An 18,314-nucleotide genomic window follows, 5' to 3' on the forward strand; every position below is an offset into this window, starting at 1 on the left:
CCCAGCTGACCTAAAAGGTGAAAAAGATTCCAGTAGACTCCTGTTGGTTAACTGGTTGATTAACTGATTAACTAATTGATTAATTATTTAATTTGATGAGTCCAAACCTTGACTCACAATTTTACTTGTATTTTTTTAGTTATAAACATTTTACTTTATATATGTTGACAAATGCCACATGTTTTCTTTTTTCTTTTTCTTTTGTCTCAAGTCCTACTGCTTTAGAACATGGTACAGTGTGATAGCACAGACATGACGTGATAGCACAACTGTTCAGTACGTGAATATTTTGTTAGAAATGATATTTGTCTTTGCTCTGTTCTGCTCGTGAAACAATCTCTTGGGTATTTTATCCGTATTATTACTCTAGAGGTATATACGTTTGGTCCGGACCACATACAAATGATCTTGGGTGAACAATTAACCAACATGATGTGTTGAAGTTTTTGGATCCATGATTTTACAGAGCACTCTCGACCCCTAATGACATCACATGTGGGGGAGACATTTGACTGACTGACTATGACTTGGACACAGAACTGCTTTTACTGACTTGAAGCAGGTTTTAAACGGTCCACTTTTTATAACTCTTGACACAATTTACTCTGGATTTTTTTATGTGTTTAGTGAATGCTGTGTTGTCTAACTGTGACAGTTGGCTTTTTGTGCATTCTTGTGTAACATATGATTGTACGTGTATTTAGCAGGGGCAAATAATTTCCCTTTAAGGTTATTAACATATTTTTCATTCATTCACGCCTTAAAGCAGCTTTTGAGAAAAGACTTAAATAAAAAAGATGATACAAGATGATTTGAAATTCACAAGGGATGTGGTCAAAAAGTTATTTTCCTTGAGATTGTAGAGAATAGCAAACCACACCCCCATGTCCTGTCATCGTGGTTTGGCTGCCGAGGGACGGGCCCTCCTGCGACAGCCAGGACCCATGAACAAGGACAATAGTTTTACTAAAGATAGGAGAGAATTGCAGAAAAACAGAATTGCTGTTTGTTTTCTGTGGATGCTGTTCTTTTGCTTGCATTCAACAGTTGCTCCTAAGAAGCATCGGTCGGGCGGTGGGCAGACTGGAAACGCCCCCGTCATATCAGAAGGCAGAGCGGGAGGCCCTATTGGGGCCCGACTCCAACGAGAGAAAAGGCCGCAGACTTTACCTGTCCAGACATCGTCCATCCCTCTGTTGGAGAGGGGGGGCAGCTTAGTCAGGTTCTACAATTCACATTCACAATGTCGCTAATGCTAATGCTAACACATGATCACGCTGCTGTAGGGACAGTTTTGTTGGTAATTCTGTGCTCATTGCTCATGTGAGGGCTGTGGAGGTAAAAGGGGGGGTAATATTGTCTTAGCTACCACAGACCCCGACAATGAAGCTTTGCTGAGTCCCAAGGGCTCATGGGAAGGTTAGCTTCCATTGTTCCAGCTGAAAACACATGGCTATAGACATTTCCCCATTGGTACACACACTCTCCACTGCCTGTGGAGAGGGGTGTACTCTAAATCCCTTTGGGGGGGGGGGGGTCACACTCTCAGCAGTGGAGTGAACATATAGGATACATATAGGATCTCCACACTGAGGTGAGTTGTTGGGAATCTCCATTTAACAATGGAGATGACCACAAAACGCATCTGCTTACACAAACAGAGGTAACACAACACTTAGTTCTTGTCTATCACATAATTTTCTGAACACAAAAGTGGCACGAGCCACGGAAAGAAGGGCCATACACCGTGGTGGGGGCGACCCCAGCAGCGGTCCAAGTCGAGGGAAGCACCACGTGGTATCATCTGAGCCACTGCACCAAAGTCCAGCCAGAGACAAAGGGCAGAATGAAACTCAGAAACAATGAGGAAGATGATGTGGTTGTTGATGGGGGTAATGTGAAGCCTGATGTGGCAATCAACAGGCAATCTGGGGACACAAGGGGCTGTTCTGAGGAGCCCGACTCAGATTCTGAAGCTAAAGAACAAGAGACATCCGCTGGAGTCACAGCCGCTCCAGGAAGCACCGCACAGCCATGATCAAGATGAGTATGATGCAACCACAAAATTCACAATTCACACTGTGTTGAAGCCCATGCTGGCATTCTCATCTCATGTTCATGATGACACACAACCAGTAAACCAGGAGCAAGATGACAGGAGAAGTAAGAGATCTTCACACTATGTGGAAGTGGACAGGAACAGTGATCATTTCTGATGGGATTAGACAGACGGGGACAAAATGTGAAATAAATGTTGAATTAAATAAAACCATTGTATGTAGGATGAAATCAGGGGAAGGGCAGATAAGTATGAACAAGTTTTCATGTCACATAAACATCACCATAGATCAAGAGCTCAGATACAAGTAAAATTAGATAGGAGAATGAATCCTAATGACGAGTTTTTTGCCGACGTAAAGTGTAGAAACGGTGAGAGAGCCACAAACCTTAAAACATACACTAAACTAAATCGAGTGGATAATATGGATCCAGTTTATCAGACAGAAGCAATGTTGGCAGGAACACTAGTGGGTAAGAGAATAACCTTAAAGATTCCAAGTAAGGATGTAACTGCCAGGGATACCCAACGAAGATTTAGAGTTTTGGAAAATGATATACTGAACCAAGAGCAGAATGTACTCTGTGGCACCACACATGATTTGCAAGCTAGTGTGACGCTACGAGCAGCGTGGGGAATTGAACAATGTGGGATAACATTGAAACTTGAACGAGGGGTTTGGCAGGTTTAGCTAGACACAAGTATTGTTAAATTGTTAATCCTCCTTAAAGATACAAAGACTACAGGAAATGTAAACTTCCCATTGTGTGATTGGAAAATACATTTTGAAACTGGGGTAGACGATAGTTGTTGGGATGAGAATAATGAGGTTAGAGTTATGTAGGGAAGGACGTCTGGGTCTACGAGTGTACCAGGAAACGGTGAGTGATAAGACTCCATCTAAAAGACCTACAATTTCTAGTATGCAGATTACGCGTCCAACTAAAAGACCTACAGGTTTCAATATGCAGATTAAAACACCGACACCTATGATAGAAAAAACTACAGTCAGCACAACAGCTTCCCCAACCACCGTTAAGATTATTAGAAAGGCCACAACACCTAGTCCAAACATTATTGATCATGTGACTATGCTGAATCCAGATAGTACAATTTGTCCAACTACTACTACTGTGAAAATAACATCAGCCCCCGTTTAATACAAAAATCACAACAATACCTATGACTGGAACAGAGATCAGTGATTATGACGATTGGGATAGAGTGGAGAATCTAAATGCCCACATTGAGGAGACAGGTCAGGAAGTGGTGTTTAAACCTCAACAGAGAAGTGTGAAACCAGCTTCGATGACCTTTGAGTGTGTAAAATGTTTGGAACACCTTGTTGTACATTAATCTCAAATAACACGTCACCTGAGGGAACATTTTCTGTTGCTATGAGAAAACTTGAAGCTTTAAAGTTTGAAATGAATGACAATGCTGGTAGGGGTGGAAGCATGAAGTGGGATGGGCTAGAGGACATGTTTGGAAAATGGGGAGCCGTTTTGGCTAAATCTGGGATAATTATACTGATAATGCTGATACTACTCTCTTTATTGACATGTTGCATCGTGTCTATCCTGAGGAAATGGTGTGTGAGAACAATGGACAAGAGGATGAACCTCATTAAGGACACACTGGAAGTCCAAATGCTAAGTATGCTAACGGCTGACGAACTGGTGCGCAGAATTCTTCTGGCGCAGAGGAGGGAGAACATGCCAGATGTGTTCACAATCTCCAACTATGAGGAAGAACTGTTATGAAGAGCGATGGACAATGGCTGATAGGGATATACATTACAACTACATATGGATATATCACCAGGATATCACTATGACATTATTCTCACTATTCTGTGTAACCATTGTTTAATCATCAATTTTATCATCAGTTAAATCATTCTGTTTAATCATTTTATATTCACTTTTATGACTTAACAATATTTTGGGGGGAAAAAAACATGTATGCATATTCTATATTCAATGTTGTGTTCTTTAAAGGAAGAGGTCATCTAATTCATACCATTCAGAATTATTAGAATGACTTCTGTGTTCCAGTAAATGATTTCAGTGTGTGATGTATTTGGTCAGTATGTTAGGATTTATTGTTTAAGGTCGCCCAACGGGAAGGGGGCCATGGGGGACTTTTCCTGGTTAAAAACAGCCGCCAGGTCTTTCACCCCCATCAGGGGAGTGATAACAGATGACCAGTTATGTTAGTATATTCATGTTAAGTTCAGTTTTTTCACTTATCCCGATGTTTAGAGTTCACACAACCATATATTTAACCCTAAACTTACAGCGTCACCAATCCTAGTCACACACATAGAGACATACAGGCTGATTCACCATACATTATTTCGGCGATTAGTTTTTGATAATATCATTAAGAGGAGGGATTATGTGGAAGCGAAATAATGCATGCGTAGGTCACATTTCAAATCAGAGGAAACACATTTTTAAGTTTGGCAGCGAATAACCAGATTGTCCAGAAAACAGGAAGACAGTAAACAGGTCAACCTGACACTGGGTGGTGGTTTAGATTTGGATGTTCGCCGGGAAATCTGATGTTTCCTGTTTTCCCATGAATAAGACATTCACACCTCTCACGTACACAAGAATGAAGGACCGTGACTATAAAAGGGTCAGGAGGCATGCATCCAGGGGCTGTTCCCAATTGATCTGTACTGATGATCTGCGTATCAATAAAGGAATTCCCGTTTTGGCTGTAAAAACACCCTCCTTGTACTTTGGTTTTATTTTGGTATTTTGCTGGATAAAAACACTCTCACCACACCATCACACCTTCTATTTCTAGCTTCAGACTCATCACTCTATCTGACACTCTTTTTACCTCCAGGACATTCCTAACAAACTCCTCCTTCAAGATAACTCCTACTCCATTTCTCTTCCCATCTACACCATGATAGAACAACTTGAACCCTGCTCCTAAACTTCTAGCCTTGCTACCTTTCCACCTGGTCTCCTGTACACACAGTATGTCTACCTTCCTCCTCTGCATCATGTCAACCAACTCTCTACCTTTTCCTGTCATAGTTCCAACATTCAACGTCCCTACTCTTAGTCCTACACTCTTGGTGTTCCTCTTCTCTCTCTTCCTACGAACACACTTTCCTCCTCTCCTTCTTCGACCAACAGTGGTCCAATGTAGTTTTGAAAATGTATTTTAATGAGTGCTTAGGTTTGGTCAAAGTAATACTGTGTATGTATGCAAATCTGTACTGAAGAAAAATTTGTTGTAAAATATGAGCGTTAATTCAGCTGACACTGCACACTAGGGACTTAGACTTTTGTGGACGTGTGACCGGTCAGCAGGTCAGGGGTTTTTTTAGAGGGTGGATTTGGGACTGAGTTCAGGACTAGAGGAGCATCCATCGCTTTCTTAGAGAGAGGACGCGTTCATCAAAGGAAACCGATCCTGGATATTATAGCCTACTGGATGGCGATCCAACCCTAGAAACTCTGAGAGGGAGAAGACCATTTCTAATATGTGCGGTAGGATATAGTGTACGTCTACTTAACCATAACCACACCTGGATTGGACCCCAATGATCGAACCAGTGAAAGCAAGAATCTACAGATACCAATAAACCCACAAAGAAAACCTGAAAACAAAAAACATGACACTATGGATGAAGAACAGGGAGATTGGACCCCAATGATCAAACCAAGAATGTAGCATCAAACTGACTGGACTGGGAAACTTTAAAGAGAAAATTCTGATTTATGTGAACAAGTTAGTATTTACACCCCGCTTCAAAGCGGGGATGTGTTGTAATGTCAGTGTTTGTGTGTCAAATACCAAATGTCTTCACAACCGTTGCAGATAGAAAGATGAAACAAAAAGCGCATTACTCAGGCAGCAAAGGGAATGAAGATGAGATGATGAGCTTGACCTTGGGAAATCTAGGTCAAGGTCAGATTTCAACTTTTTGTATTTTTTTTGCACATTTCTCAGGAACTGGATGAGATAGAAAGATGAAACAAAAGGCTTTATATTCAGGGAGGCAAGGGGATGAAAATTAGATCCCAAAGATGACCTTGAAAAACTAGGTCAAGGTCACATTTTCACTTTTATACCTTTTTGGGTACAGGTCTCTGAAACCTCATGACAAATAGAATGCACCAGTTGGTCGGTAAAATTTTGAATTCAGGGGTGTCACGGGATTTGCAGTCTCTGACTGACTTGTTTAGTTTGTTGCCATTGTTTAATTGTGTTCCTTTATGAATCTAGGCTATTTTATATTCAATACAGTAATCTAAACCATTTACGTATCTCGCTTTACTGTCATTCACAACCCTAGGTTCCTAGAAAACAACTTGGACTTCTGAATAGGGGCTCATCTTTAATGTAATTTCTTTGCATAGTTAACGTAATCGATACAAGGTTTAAAACAGACATGAAAGCAAAAATCTACAGATACCAATAAACCCACAAAGAAAACCTGAAAACAAAAAACATGACACTATAGATGAAGAACAGGGAGAGAGGGAGGGAGGGAGTAGAGAATAGGTTCTGCATTTCAGATCTCCAGGCAGAAGTGCCTCAATGCTGTGCTAGTCTGAAATATGTCTGTGAAATCCTTCAAAGTGTTAACTAGGCAGTCAGAGACTGCAACATCCCGAATTCATCCTGAATTCAAAAATGTTACCCAGACCTACTTTCACCTACTTTCTCTAGAATTTTGCACCCTAAAAGATACAAAAGTGGTAAGTTGACATTGACCTAGTTTACCAAAGGTGAAGTTCATCATCACATTCTGTGCCTCTGGCATCCTTAAAATGTTGCTTTTTGTTTTGGGATTATATCTCATCAAGTTTCAGAGATGTGTACTTAAAGAGGTCTAAAAGTGAAAATTTGACTTTGACCTTGTTTTTCAAGGTCAAGGTTTTGATGTAATTGTCATCCCCTTGCTTCCCTGAATATAACGCCTTTTGTTTCGTCTTTCTATCTTATCCGGTTCCTGAGATATGTGAAAAAAAGGTATAAAAGTTGAAATTTGACCTTGACCTAGTTTTCTCAAGGTCAAGGACATCATCTAATTTTCATCTCCTTTGCTGCTCGAGTCATGTGCTTTTTGTTTCATCTTTCTATCTGCAACGGTTGTGAAGACATTTGGTGGACGGACGAACACACGAACACTGACGTTACAACACATCACTGCTTCATGGGATGTAATGAGGGATCGTTTCAGGAATACTGACCTTAGAGTTTCTAGTCTACAGTGTGGACTCTCTAATGCAGCAGAGATTAGACTCACTCCTGAGTCCTGCAGGTTGTTGTCACTCAGGTCCAGCACCCTCACAGTGGACGACGGGGAGCAAAGGATGGAGGCCAAAACTTCACAGGACATTTGGGAGAGCTCACAATTGTCCAGTCTTATTTGAAGCAGAACAGAATAAGAAAGTTATTTTAAGATTACGTATCATAACAGAAAACAGCTGAATTAACAAATTACCTCAGAATGAAATATCTTTCTGGGGTGATCCCATGATAATTCTATAGTTAGAGTGCAATTTGTTGGAAGGGGGTGGGAGGGGACTTCACCCCCTCTGTCCCTCTGTGCTGTCCCTCTGATGGACTCATTCCTGATCCTATCCATCCTGGTCACTCCCAGAGAGAACCTCAGCATCTTCATCTCTGCTACCTCCAGCTCTGTCTCCTGTCTTTTCCTCAGGGACACTGTCTCTAGACCAAACAACATCGCTGGTCTCACCACAGTTTTGTACACCTTTCCTTTCATTTTAGCTGAAACTCTTCTATCACACATCACACCTGACACTTTCCTCCACCCGTTCCATCCTGCCTGGACACGCTTCTTCACCTCTTTTCCACACTCTCCATTGCTCTGGACTGTTGAGCCTAAGTACTTCAAATCCTCCACCTTCTTGATCTCTTCTCCCTGTAACCTCACTCTTCCACTTGGGTCCCTCTCATTCACACACATGTACTCTGTCTTACTGCGGCTAACCTTCATTCCTCTCCTTTCCAGGACAAACCTCCACCTCTCAAGTTCTCTCACCTCTCTATACAAAAACACAATGCAGCTCCCTCTGGCCTTCTCTGTACTTCTCTATCAACATCCTCAAAGCAAATACTGCATCTGTAGTACTCTGTTTTGGCATGAAACCATACTGCTGCTCACAAATGTTCACTTCTGCCCTTCTGCATCTGTCAACACACTTCCATCCCTATCCTTAATCACCCTAACCTGCTGCACGTCCTTCCCATCTCTGTCTCTCTGTCTTTCCAGATGACACACCAAGTACTCTCCTACCTGTCTCCCTGATCACATTAGCTGTAGTTGTCCAGTCATCTGGAAGCACCTCCTGACCACCCAGATCCTGTCTTAACTCCTTCCTAAAAGTCATGCAACACTCTTCCTTTTTCAGCTTCCACCATTTTGTCCTCTGCTCTGCCTTTGTCCTCTTCATCTTCCTCCCCACCAGAGTCATCCTACACACCACCATCCTATGCTGTTTGGCTACACTCTCACCTACCACTACTTTACAGTCACTGATCTCCTTCAGGTTACACCGTCTACACCAGATGTAGTCTACCTGTGTGCTCCTACCTCCACTCTTATAGGTCACCCTATGTTCCTGCCTCTTCTGGAAGATGCAGAAACAAAATAATATAATATAATACATTCATTCATTTTCATGTACTGCCGCTCTATCTGCCGTAGCAGGTCAAGGGGAGCTGGAGCCTATCCCAGCTGGCATAGGGCGTGAGGCGGGGGACACTCCGGGAACAACGCCAGTGCACTGCGGAGCCACATACAATGACATACAAACACACACACACACACACACACACACTCTCTCACTCCTACGGTCGATTTGGAACGGCCAATCAACCTAAGCTCATGCTTTTGGAGGTGGGAGGAAGCCGGAGAACCCGGAGAGAACCCACGACGACATATAGTAAAATATAACATAATATAATGTAATATAATATTCTTATAGAATCCAAAATATTGGGGCAAAATACAACATATTTTCTGGATTGGTGAGGGTTTTTCTTCCTGTTTCTTTGTGATGACATTGATTTCGGCTATGCAATGTATTTGATCTTTGATGTTTGATCTATGATCATCTATCTATGGTCAAAGTTATTGTGCAGCTTTGACCTACCCTGAAAGGTCAAAGCTATGCACTTGTCAGGAACTACTTTCAGGGTACCCTGGAAGTAGGTCAGGGTAAGTCGCAGGATGTTGCAGTCTGTGACTGCCTTGGTTCTTGTTGTAACTTATCTTATATGGACATTTAAGGTTTGATTTCTTTGCATGTGTGGGTTGCATGGGTTATTCCCAACATCTGGTGAAAACTTCATGTCCATAGCCCCTTAAGAAATATATTTACTAAGAAAAGCAATGACGTGGTTAATTCTTATTTTACCTGCTTTATTTAACGTGTGAATATTAAAAAATTAACTTAACCCAAGTTCTTACAGTGCAGTTTTTGCAGCTTTCACCAATGGTAGCATTCTCTTCAGGACCTCCTCTGACTTGGAGTATTTCTTTAGGTCAAAAACATCAGGTCGTGTTTCAGATGACATCAACACAAAGACCAGGGCTGACCACTGAGTAGGAGACAGAGTAGCTGTGGAGAGGCTCTGCGTTCTCAGGTAATGCTGTATCTCATCCACTAGGGCACAGTCTTTCATTTCACTCAGGCAGTGGAAGAGGTTAATAGACCTCTCTGGTGAAGGATTGTCCCTGATCTTCGTTTTGATGTACTTTGCAATTATGTTGGTGTCCGTGCAGCTTCCTGTTTCTTTCAACATGCCTTGTAACAAATCCTGATTTGATTTCACTGAAAGGCCCAGGAGGAAGCGCAGAAACAAGTCCAAGTGTCCATTTGGCCTTTGTAAAGCCTTGTCCACCGCGTTCATACAGACCTCAGTTGCAGATGCTTTTTTGACACTAATACACAGACGTTGGAGAAACGTACTTGGTTCTGCCATCACATCCTTCTTGTCATTAAAGACTGACAGAACCACAAAAACAGCTGCCAGAAACTCCTGAATGCTCAGGTGCACAAAGCTAAACATCTTGCACTGCTTCAGCCCATCATCTTCTTTAAAGATCTGTGTGAACACCCCTGAGTACACTGAAGCTTCACTAATGTCAATGCCACTGTTCTTCAAGTCTGCCTCATAGAAGATCAGAGTACCGCTCTTCAACTGGTGAAAAGCAAGTTTTCCAAGGGACTGGATCATGTGGGTGTTCTGACTTGTGTCGTACTTTACTGCTGTCTGCTTCATCTGAAAAACAAGAAATTTTGTATACATCTCAGTCAGAGTTTGAGGGATTTCCTCTCCTTCACCGAGCGTCTGCCCCAGAACTGTAGCGGTAATCCAGCAGAATACTGGAATGTGGCACATGATGTGGAGGCTTCGGGATGTCTTCACGTGGGAAATGATTCTGTTGGCCACCTGCTCATCTCTGAATCTCTTTCTGAAGTACTCCTCTTTCTGAGGATCTGTGAAGCCTCTCACCTCTGTCATGATGTCAACAAAGTCAAGAGGGACCTGATTGGCTGCCGCTGGTCGTGTGGTTATCCAGAGGCGAGCAGAAGGAAGCAGTTGCCCCATGATCAGGCTTGCCAGCAGTTCCCTCACCAACAGCGGCTCATCGACACGATATTCTTTGTCTTGATGAAAGTATAACTGAAGGCGGCTTTCATCCAGTCCATCAAACACAAAAAGAAGTTTAAACTTACTCTTGTTGTAGTTGGTATTCCCTGAAGCCTGGAGCTCTGTAAAGATGTAATTAAGAGCCTCCTCTCTGATATCACGACTTTCCCTGATACATTTGTGAATGAGCTCTGCCAAGCAAAACCTTCTTCCCTTCAGTAAATTCAGCTGGCGGAAGGTGAAGGGGAATGTGAGATGCACGTCTTGATTGGCTCGTCTCTCGGCCCAGTCCAGGATGAATTTGTTAACAAGGAATGTTTTACCAATTCCTGCAATCCCATTGGTCAGCACTGTCCTTACAGGGGTGTTTTTTCCAGAAGGGTGGTTGAAAATGTCATTAAGCCGAATTGATCCCTCATCTTGATTGGGTTTGCTTGGTTTCATCTGAATGTACCCTACCTCATGCTGCCTGTTAATGTCTGTGTCACTGCTATCAATGATGTAGAGCTCAGTGTAGATATCATCCAGATGTTTCTTATCCTTCTGCTGTGATGACCCTTCAGGTATACACATGAACTTGTCCACTAGGTTTGATTGCAGCTTGCGTTGGTATATTGTAATGCATCGTGCTGGCTTTGGTCTTTGCACCAACAAATCTGCAAGGAATAGACACAATCATCATTTTGTAGGAATTCAGGACACGTCAGTCTTCAAAGTCTGCTTGAGGTGCTTTCACACAGACGGCTTCCACTTTGAGACACTAATTTACTGTATTTTGAATCAGTAGCAGGAGGGCCAGGGCTTCTGTCAGTGTACTACAAACCTAAGATGACCCCCTACCGTGCCAAAGCATCGTGAACAAACTGTGCACGAAGATAAGGCTGGTGCAAACACACTTACAGTGAAGACCAAAAAAAAAAAAAAAAGAATAAAAATTTCCAAATTCCAAAAACTCATCCCAACTTTCAGGCAGTAAAACATAGATGCCCTTCCTATCTTTGACTTTATGGAAAGAGTTCACTGCACTAAATTCCTGGGGACTCACATACCAGACAGCATACCCTGTTCTTCATCACATCATGAAGGTCGAAGAAATGTGTTGTAACTTAGAATACAAGAAAAGATTCACAATTGACATGGTTACTGGGGCTATTGGTATCATAAAACCTCTTTATCATCGCTAATCTCCAACATTTTTCTCTTTAATCATCTGTATAATGTCTGCATGAGACGAGGTGTGTGATTCTGGCTACTCAGATACTAATAAAATCGGTTCCTGTAATGTTTCTCTAGCTTTTTGTTTGCATCATCTTGAAGGAAGCCTTGGTGGCAGGCTGAAAAACATCACACTGTATTTACCGGTAATACGATTCTACACTCCTAAGGCAATGGAGCATTTTCAGGAGAAATAACCACCATCCCCGTCCTTACCAGCACAACTGTGTGAACAAACCTTTACGTACTTTGCTCTGACAGGCCGTGTAGCAAAAGCATTTCCTATTTTGTACCTCAGATGAGTTGGAATCATATTTCTAATTAATCAAAACTATATTCCTCTAACCTTAATCAAGGCTTGTGCTGTCCAAACATTCAGCGTTTTCCACATCTTAGTGGTCAGGAGACTGTTCCATAGCGTGACTTTACTAAATAAGACAAGTTTATTTCAAATTATTTCACTCCAAATTAAGCATAGGTCAAGGTCAGAATTGCTGAAGCTGCAGGTCTACGTGTAAATGAAAGCTGTCCAACATGTGGACCTTTTTGTTGTGGAATGAACCCCATATTTGGGATTTAAGAGTTTGAACTTGTAGAAAAGGAATTGAATTGAATGTTAATTGAATTAATATCTGATGCAGCACATGCTTGTACATACCCACAGCTTATGGGCTTTGAGACAACAGTGGATGCTATAATTCAAACCACTTAATAACCAAACTGTTAAGTGACATAACTTTACCTTCAGTCTGGGCACCAGAGATGGGAGGGCGTGGAAAAGCTTTCTCTTGCGAGTAAGAATCATCTTTGTCTTTGTAAGTCTCTCCATCACCAGTGACTTTCTCTGATAAAAAAATATAAACAGAGAGAACAGTCTTTAGACAAGTCATAGCAATGGGAACTAAAGATTGTCAAATTGTTTTCAAAGGACGTCACAGAAGATATGCACTTGGTGTCAACATGCATGGGAGTCCCTGTTATACCCAACAGGGAAGATCCCCACCCCCTGGAAGTCCCCGTGTTGTTTTATCCTGATACTGAACCCGGATTTGCTCCCCATTAGTACAATGACAGCTCCTACAGGATGGGTCAAATGCAGAAAACATATTTACTCTTCTTCTTGAGGCAAAACTCGCAATTTATGTGACCAGGAAGAGGAGAATTGAAAACAATACTGTTCCAGCAGCAGCTCCTGTTTTTTGCTGTAACATCAGATGTCGCTTAAAACTAGAATTTGGTTTTTACAAAATGACAAAAGACCTGAATAACTTTAGGAACATCTGGTGTCACAAAAATGTCCTATGGACTTTACTTGATGATACTCTCTCTTGCAAATTTCCTGATATAATGCACTGATTTTTAAATTGTATTTCTTTTTATTGGTTTTTAGTATTTTTAAAGCACTTTAGCACTTTCATCTAATGTAAAATTGTAAAATGTTTGAGTGCGATTAAAGTGTTTTTACAAAAAAAAAAAATAAATCTGAACTACATCCCCAGCTACCTTGCTCTTCTTATTCTTTTCCTTTCGGCTTTTCCCTTCAGGATCTCCACAGCCAATCAGTGTCCTCCATCTAACCCTGTCTTCTGCATCCTCTTCTCTCACACCAACTACCTTCATGTCTTCTTTCACTACATCCATAAACCTCCTCTTTGGTCTTCCTCTAGGCCTCCTGCCTGGCAGTTCAGAACTCAGCATCCTTCTACCAATATATTCACTATCTCTCCTCTGGACATGTCCAAACCATCTCAGTCTGGCCTCTCTGACTTTATCTCCAGAACCTCTAACATGTGCTGTCCCTCTGATGTACTCATTCCTGATCCTATCCATCCTGGTCACTCCCAGAGAGAACCTCAGCATCTTCATCTCTGCTACCTCCAGCTCTGTCTCCTGTCTTTTCCTCAGGGACACTGTCTCTAGACCAAACAACATCGCTGGTCTCACCACAGTTTTGTACACCTTTCCTTTCATTTTAGCTGAAACTCTTCTATCACACATCACACCTGACACTTTCCTCCACCCGTTCCATCCTGCCTGGACACGCTTCTTCACCTCTTTTCCACACTCTCCATTGCTCTGGACTGTTGACCCTAAGTACTTCAAATCCTCCACCTTCTTGATCTCTTCTCCCTGTAACCTCACTCTTCCACTTGGGTCCCTCTCATTCACACACATGTACTCTGTCTTACTGCGGCTAACCTTCATTCCTCTCCTTTCCAGGACAAACCTCCACCTCTCTAGCTTCTCCTCCACCTGTTCCCTGCTCTCACTGCAGATCACAATGTCATCTGCAAACATCATAGTCCATGGAGATTCCTGTCTAACCCCGTCTGTCAGCCTGTCCATCACCATAGCAACAAGAAGGGGCTCAGAGCTGATCCCTGATGCAGTCCCACCTCCACCTTGAACTCCTCTGTCACACCTACACACACCTCACCACTGTCTTACAGTCCTCATACATGTCCTGCACCGCTCTAACATACTTCTCTGCCACTCCAGACTTCCTCATACAATACCACAGTTCCTCTCTGGACACCCTGTCATCAGCTTTCTCCAGATCTACAAAAACACAATGCAGCTCCCTCTGGCCTTCTCTGTACTTCTCTATCAACATCTTCAAAGCAAATACTACATCTGTAGTACTCTGTTTTGGTATGAAACCATACTGCTGCTCACAAATGTTCACTTCCGCCCTTAGTCTAGCTTCAACTACTCTTTCCCTTAACTTCATTGTATGGCTCATCAGATTTATTCCTCTTTTGTGATGAATAAGCATCTAAATTATACATAGAACACAATATAATCTCATAAAAAAGAGAATGTTCAAGACCTGCTCTGCTCTCTACAATGATTTGGTATTATAAGTAAGTAAAATGGATGAAAACCCAAAACAGTTTTTGCGCAAATAAAATTGTTTAAATCACAATAACAGTGAAAAAATATTGGTACGATCCAATATTGATCACTTAAATTACACCAGCAAGCCCCACATTGTCTCTAGACCAAGGGTCAAAGCTTGTCTTGCGTACTTGTCCACATCCAATGCAGGAAAAAGTATCAGTAGTAAATAACTAGTTGAGTGAATCTGGAATGGATCCAGCTCACTGTAAACTAATCAAAATGTGAACATTTTTAAAGACATTTAATTTCTCTAAAAATGAATTATTCCATATGGAAGTCACATAGTGGAGGTTGTTCGGCCATGAGCCACAGCCAGATTAATTGGTCTAACTTAATGAAAATTTACAAAAACAACTGGGGTGGGGGGTGGGGGGGTAGTGCTAAAATCCTGTTTAGTGACTATGTTAGTAATTTTGCTGAAGGATAATATGAACGTAAATCAAATGTTGGCACTTACTGTTGGGTTCACAGAAAAGCTCCACTAAATCATTCCTGCTGATCTTCTTTAGAACTTCCACTGTGATCTGCTGTGCTCCAGGAAGTCCGTATGTCTGCACCATCTGATCCACCGTGTCCAGTCTGTTGGCCTGCTCCAGTAGACTCTTAGGGATGGCTGGGAAGCCTTCAATGATGTCAGCCTGCCTCAGGAACCACTGAAAATTCTTTAGCTCCTCATTCCCCAAGTCCTGCAGAACTCCAAGGAGAAACTCCACCTGTGACGCCATCACTGCTCACATGAAAGAACAGTTTGACCGTCATGAACCAAGAGGAGCTGTAAGTACTTCAAGGTGAGAAATTAAGTGACCATTGCAGAGTCCATGTTTAACAGATACCATATACTGAGAATGTTGGAGACTTCCACAATATCAATTTAAAAGTCTAATGGTTGAGAAAGTAAATGTCAATTTAAACATGTCTCATAGCTGGAGGACCTTAAATATCTCGTGTAATGAAAAACATTGTTCCCCAAAAGGTTAAAGCAAATACTCCAAAAGCCCAGTTTTTAACTTGTCCATTATCATATTTTACTGCAGAAAAAGATGCTGCAGCTCAGTCCAACGGCACAAAAGCGTTCTAAAGGAGGGACTTAGTTGCCTTGCTTTTGTGCCATCTGAGGGATAAAAGCTTGATTTAGACCCACCTTAGAATTTAATAAGTCTTTCCCAATCCAAATCCCCCTTGCTACACGACTTCAGCTAATATGCGTTACTTACCTAACAGACGGACAGACAAATGACACTGAAAACATAATCTCATTGGCAATGGTAACACTGAACATGCTGGAACAGACAAAAACATGCCTGAACTTAAAAAGCAGAATCCATGTCACGACGAATGAAGGATAGTTCTGACAGATTCTAAACCTAAACTCAAAATCTTAAACGTATCAAACCAACCCTATTGTCTCCTACCACCAAGTTATTAGAAAGTCAACAATACCTCAGATCCAGTTTGACTGATGTGTTACAAGAAAAGTGGAAGGAAATCATCTGGGTTTGAAGACTCTGGGTGTGTTTGTTTCTATGTTCCAATGCTGCTTCCTTATTCTACTTCCTTATCATTCACAAGTAATGAAAGCATGGACTCATGCCTGTGTCATTCCATGCTCCTGTCATTTTATGTTCCAATATAAATTACAATTAAGAGTAAGCTTTTATAAATCGAAGACATTATTTAAAAAAAAAAAAAAACCTTATAAAAACAAAAATATAAACGCCAGATTTTTCTCTCTTTAACTTTCGCTTTCACTTCAATTTGACTCAAATTCCTAAAAATTCACTGCAGCTCAGACTTTTCAGGATAAGGGTTTAATTATTGTGCACAAAACAACAGCGGGCAATTCAGTCTCACATATTTTATATAGCTAAAGAAAATAAGTACTTTTGCGGTCTGGACCTTCTTGTATGTTTTATTAGACGTGATAAAATGTCACTTACCTTATAATTCGGTGTTATATCATTTGACATACAATATAACTATTGAATTGCTCACTGACCCTGAATCAGGTAGAGTATAACACGATGTGAATACTGCAGTTCATAGTCCATTCATCAGTCCTCCTCCAGTCGGGAAAATTCCCTCTAAAATTTTCTACACCAATCATCTCCCTTCTTTTTTATACCTCCAACGAAAAGGTATCAGCCAGTCAGCAGAGGCACTCAGCGGTAGGCTCCGCCTTCCCAGAAAGGGCAGGGCATCCTCCAGGTCTTTGTGTTCTGCAGGAGAAAGGAAGGTTGTCGCGAATCACGTGACAGTTTCCCTGTAAAGGTGAACCTCGTGTCCCAGATGAAGGCACGGATGTCATAACGATGTAACGGAAAGTTTACCGAGCCCTTCTCAGTTCCTTCAGGATTTGATAAATTATGATATACTGTGAAAAAGTTTAACAAATAAAGAAAATTTATTTATTGATGCGCTCTCGGCGACAGCGTTGCTATGTAAAACTCTCTTCGACACTGATAACAAGACAGTGGAAAGAGTGATTTGCTGTACTATTGCAGTTTATACATCGTCTTCTTCTTTTCCTTTTGGCTTTTCCCTTCAGGGGTCGCCACAGCGAATCAGTGTCCTCCATCTAACCCGGTCCTTTGAATCCTCTTCTCTCACACCAACTACCTTCATGTCCTCTTTCACTACATCCATAAACCTCCTCTTTGGTCTTCCTCTAGGCCTCCTGCCTGGCAGTTCAGAACTCAGCATCCTTCTACCAATATATTCACTATCTCTCCTCTGGACATGTCCAAACCATCTCAGTCTGGCCTCTCTGACTTTATCTCCAGAACCTCTAACATGTGCTGTCCCTCTGATGGACTCATTCCTGATCCTATCCATCCTGGTCACTCCCAGAGAGAACCTCAGCATCTTCATCTCTGCTACCTCCAGCTCTTTCTCCTGTCTTTTCCTCAGTGACACTGTCTCTAGACCAAACAACATCGCTGGTCTCACCACAGTTTTGTACACCTTTCCTTTCATTTTAGCTGAAACTCTTCTATCACACATCACACCTGACACTTTCCTCCACCCGTTCCATCCTGCCTGGACACGCTTCTTCACCTCTTTTCCACACTCTCCATTGCTCTGGACTGCTGACCCTAAGTACTTCAACTCCTCCACCTTCTTGATCTCTTCTCCCTGTAACCTCACTCTTCCACTTGGGTCCCTCTCATTCACACACATGTACTCTGTCTTACTGCGGCTAACCTTCATTCCTCTCCTTTCCAGGACAAACCTCCACCTCTCTAGCTTCTCCTCCACCTGTTCCCTGCTCTCACTACAGATCACAATGTCATCTGCAAACATCATAGTCCATGGAGATTCCTGTCTAACCCCGTCTGTCAGCCTGTCCATCACCATAGCAACAAGAAGGGACTCAGAGCTGATCCCTGATGCAGTCCCACCTCCACCTTGAACTCCTCTGTCACACCTACACACACCTCACCACTGTCTTACAGTCCTCATACATGTCCTGCACCGCTCC

The 18,314-nt window shown here is 42.0% G+C and overlaps 1 protein-coding gene across 5 annotated transcripts in view; it reads right to left on the minus strand.

Moving 5' to 3' along the window:
• Positions 1 to 16,902, minus strand: part of LOC137609904 (NACHT, LRR and PYD domains-containing protein 12-like) — a 36,294-nt gene extending 19,392 nt beyond the window's left edge. For 3 of the 5 annotated variants that reach the window (XR_011038391.1, XM_068337260.1, XM_068337258.1), the window contains exons 1-5: positions 16,277 to 16,511; positions 15,294 to 15,563; positions 12,678 to 12,779; positions 9,534 to 11,376; positions 7,285 to 7,458 (exon numbers count right to left, since the gene is read on the minus strand). Coding sequence is in view for 4 of the 5 variants with exons in the window: in XM_068337260.1 (XP_068193361.1) it covers positions 7,285 to 7,458; positions 9,534 to 11,376; positions 12,678 to 12,779; positions 15,294 to 15,561 (2,387 nt within the window). In the remaining variant the exon portion in view is untranslated. Of the gene's footprint in view, positions 1 to 7,284; positions 7,459 to 9,533; positions 11,377 to 12,281; positions 12,355 to 12,677; positions 12,780 to 15,293; positions 15,564 to 16,276; positions 16,512 to 16,773 lie in introns of those variants that run through there. The other 2 variants (XM_068337259.1, XM_068337261.1) reach the window with 2 other exon arrangements.
• Between the last annotated feature and the right edge of the window lie 1,412 nt (positions 16,903 to 18,314).

The sequence above is a fragment of the Antennarius striatus genome, chromosome 16 (assembly GCF_040054535.1).
Source record: "Antennarius striatus isolate MH-2024 chromosome 16, ASM4005453v1, whole genome shotgun sequence".
Lineage (NCBI taxonomy): Eukaryota > Metazoa > Chordata > Actinopteri > Lophiiformes > Antennariidae > Antennarius > Antennarius striatus.